This window comes from Athene cunicularia (genome assembly GCF_003259725.1).
Source record: "Athene cunicularia isolate RWA chromosome 5 unlocalized genomic scaffold, athCun1 chr5_part1, whole genome shotgun sequence".
Classification (NCBI taxonomy): Eukaryota; Metazoa; Chordata; class Aves; order Strigiformes; family Strigidae; genus Athene; species Athene cunicularia.
The window spans coordinates 12,169,559-12,173,360 of record NW_020799101.1 but is presented as its reverse complement, the minus strand read 5'-3'; the positions used below and the strand labels follow the sequence as shown (position 1 = coordinate 12,173,360).

The 3,802-nt window shown below is 53.3% G+C and overlaps 1 protein-coding gene across 1 annotated transcript in view; it reads right to left on the bottom strand.

The window, feature by feature from the left end:
• ANKRD9 (ankyrin repeat domain 9) overlaps nucleotides 1-1,049 on the bottom strand; it is a 2,497-nt gene extending 1,448 nt beyond the window's left edge. The window contains exon 1 of the mRNA XM_026849245.1: nucleotides 1,022-1,049. Within this exon, the coding sequence (XP_026705046.1) occupies nucleotides 1,022-1,049 (28 nt within the window). The remainder of the gene's footprint in view (nucleotides 1-1,021) is intronic.
• Nucleotides 1,050-3,802: the final 2,753 nt, after the last annotated feature.

Sequence of the window (3,802 nt, the reverse complement as noted above, 5' to 3'; positions counted from 1 at the left end):
AAAAGGACACCCTGCTATATATTTTGCCATCACTTTCAGTGCTTTAGATGTTGCCAGAGTCTGGCTTGGGGAATGTTTCTCCAATATGACTTTATATGTAATTAAAAAAAGGACTCTTTTATCAGCTGGTTGCCCCAATTAGCCTGCAGCATGGATGGGGATGTGGGATCCAGGGGGTGGGGGGGTCCAGGGGCCATGAGGCCACAGGAATGTGGGATCCAGCAAGTGTGGGCTCCCAAGGTCAGGGGGTCCTGGGGACGTGGGATCCAGGGGGTATGGGGCCATGGGGACGTGGGATCCAGAGGTCGAGTCCTGAGGCCATGGGGTCCTGGGGACGTGGGATTCAGGGGATATGGGGGCCATGAGATCCAGGGGTTCTAGGGTCCCAGGGTCATGGTGCCCAGGGGGCATGGCAACCTGGGGGTATGGAGTCCAGGGCACTTGGGGTCAGGGCACATGGGGTCCTGGGGGTATGGGGTGCAGAGAGCACAGGGTCCCGGGGGCATGGGATCCTGAGCCTGTGGGGTCTGGGGCACACAGGGACCCGGACACATGGGGTCCTGGGGGCACAGGGAGACCAGCACACAGGGGCTTTGCAACACCTGGGCTCCTGGAGGCAGGCAGCACCCTGGGCAGGCGGTGTCACACCTCCCTGCCTGCCCTGGCCGGGCTCAGCCTGCCCCACGCCAGACTCTGCAGCTCGCCCCTGCCCACACCCTTCAGCAGGCTGCGGGCTCCCACGTGTGTGCGCACATGTGCTTGCTGTGAAACTCGTGGTCCTCGCTTCTGTCCCAGAGACATTTGCCTGCAGCCCTTCCCACTGAGAGCCCGTCAGGCTTTGGCTACAGAGGAGCAAGGCGTTGGTTGTGGCGCGGAGTGAGCTGGGCACCGCCGGCAGCCCTGCACCAGGGACTCCCCCTTGGGGCGCCTGCAGCCCCATGCCCCTAAAATGTGCGTGTACAGCTAACACTGAACAAGTACTGTCGTTACTGAGGTCTGCGCCCTCATAAGGCCTCCTTACGGACAGCAAATCCTGGGATCTGTTCCATCCTTAACCCCCCCAAGTGGGTTCAGAGCATTTCCCTCTCTCCCACTATGTGTTTGACCCCCAGCGTCTCCCTGCTTGCAGCCATCGCCCTCTCCATCAGGAGGGTGCGATCAGACTCTGCGGGTGGGTGATGCTGGTCACTGTCATGTTCATGGCCGACCGCTTTGGTTTCTCCACCCCTGGGGTTCCCCAGCCTTCCCCTCAGCAGTGCAGGAGTGCAGCTTCTGCTGAGTTCTGCTGGAATGAGCGACGCTTTCTGTGCGTCCCAGCATGACACGCGTGCATGCACACCGGGGCGGTCGCAGGCATCTGCTGAAATGTCCCCGCTTCCTTGCAGCCCTCCCTGTGAAGCTGCTTGGAGTGGTGGGGAGGGAGCCCACAGCACACTGCCAACCCTGCCCTTGACCCCAATGAGAATGAAGCTGGTGAGGAACAACCGCTCCCTTTGTCGTGCCTCTTCTGAACCACCATTCAGCCAGGGAAACAATGCTTAAACTGTGCTCGCTTTGCTTTGTAACTTCTTCCCTGCCACGTGATGCTCACACCAAAACCCGGAGGTCCGTGCAAAGGGATGCAGGCAGGTGTGTGAGTTGGGCAGGATACTTCATGCCACTGTCACACACAGAAACTCTTGGTGACCGCATCTGAGTGAAGAGAAATCACGGTAATGTGCGCTGAGCTGCTTTGCCAGAGAGAATTATGTCCAGTGTTTGTCAGCTTGACTCGTCATCCGAGGATCCCCACGGATCCACCACAGCTTCTGGCATCTCGAATGTCAGCCACGGCATGGAAAATCCTCTTTCATCGCTCAGGTCTGATTCCAGATGAAAACTCATTAAAGGCAACCGCCTCCACCACTCCCTGCTATCGCTGGGGCACTCGCCTGTCAATCACATCCTATTACTGCAGGCACGGGATAATTTGTACCAAAGCACAGGATCAAAAGAAATTATTTAAAAATAGCTAATTCTATAGCCCTTCCTCTCTGTCCAGCACAGCCTCACACACCTGCTGCTGATGGCAGCAGCACCCGCCGCACCTCCACGTGCTGCCTGCTCTGGGAGATGGCCCTGCCTGACCATGAATCCCAAACGCTTTCCCTGCTGTCACCAGGACATTGTCATCGATTTAGACGTCCAGCATGGTGACGAGCCAAGTTGCTCAGCCCTTTCTACTCATCTTTCGCACAAACCTGAGTAAGAGAAGTGGTGTCAGAGCCCAAAGGATGAGCGTGGTCACAAAGCCAAATTGGCTTTTGCCTAAGAAATGAATGTCTTTCTCGGGTCAAGTTCTCCTGTGGAAGTGGGGGGACCAGCTACAACCATAGGGTGCTTTGGTCCCCAGCACTGGCTTAAAAGTAGGCCAGAGCGTGTGGAGTCCTTGTGGTCTTGCAGCTGGTGAGTAACCCAGGAGCTGGCTCATGATTGCAAAATATATTTGTCACATACATTTGAATCAGGAGCCTGCCTGTAGGAAAGGCAGCCTGTTTGTGGGCTGCACTGGAGAAAAAGTATTACATTTGCCTCCCAAACTGTTTATAGCATGCCCAGCTCTAGGGATGAAACATAACAGTCCAGAAAGGTTTTAATTTTGTGATATATCTTTTATGTGCAGACCCATGGACATGACTTGCTTGTTTGCAGTCCAGCCTGGTTTTAATCACTTTGAATTAAGTAACTGATCTTATTACTGATCCGACTATGAGAGGGCTTATCGCAGGTTCCTTGGCACATGACAAAGATTACTCCATTGGTGCGACCACATCTGAGTAATGTGACATGTGGTCTCAGATCTATTTTTTTCTTCACCCTCCTTCAGGATGTTGATCCTTTCTTTTCTCCATTTCTTCAGCCAGTGACCAACTAAAACCCGCTTAACACTACCGAAACCTTGGACATATAATGGGATGAAGGGAAAAGCTCTGCCATTTCTTGTAACAGACGTCATTTGTTTCCTGTTTTCATTAAACTGAGGGTGTGATCATATTGACTTAATGGATATGATTGTGGGTGTAATTAAAAGCAATAGGAAAACAGGCAGTATCAATGAGCACACTAAGCATAGTTAATGTTTAGCACTGGTTTTGAGCATGAGATGAAGGATTGGTAGAGTACATCCCTCATTTTTGAGAAGGGCTGAAAGATACAGGTTTTACAACAGTCCTTGCAAGGATTTTGTGTGTGGGTTTCGCTCTGAACATTTACCAGTCTCCTCTCTCAAAAGCAGGCTCAGGTCCAAAGGTCGGCAGAGTTTGGACAACAGCCCCAGACCTGTGATGGGCTGGAGGAGCAGAGCTGCTGCTTTGCTTTAAGCCTCTGTCTCAGGGGTCTCGTCAAAAGTCAGATAGAAATGCCTAATGTCCTGTTTAGCTAAAATCTTCAGAGAGAAGTAATGAATGAGGAGACTCAGGGGTTTGCAGTAGGGGTGCTGGGCTGGAATATACACTCTGTATGTCCCCCTCCCACTGCGGGTACATCCCTGACCTCCAGTTTAATCTCGCTGTGCCACCAGCATTTTGTCTGCAGAAGGGGAGCAGTAACACCGCTTCGACCATCCCCTTTTAGCCAGTGAGCGAGCTCTTTAGGTCAGGGATAATATGCAAGTATATCGGTTTGGTCCTTGGGGTCCTGGGTCTGTGTGGGGACCCCTCCGCTCTGCTGTGTTAGACAGGGAACAGAGACTGGTCGTCTGGTGCTGGCCTGCAGGCAGAGAAGGCGACAGAGCTGCTGGCAGTCACTAGACCGGACTTGTTTG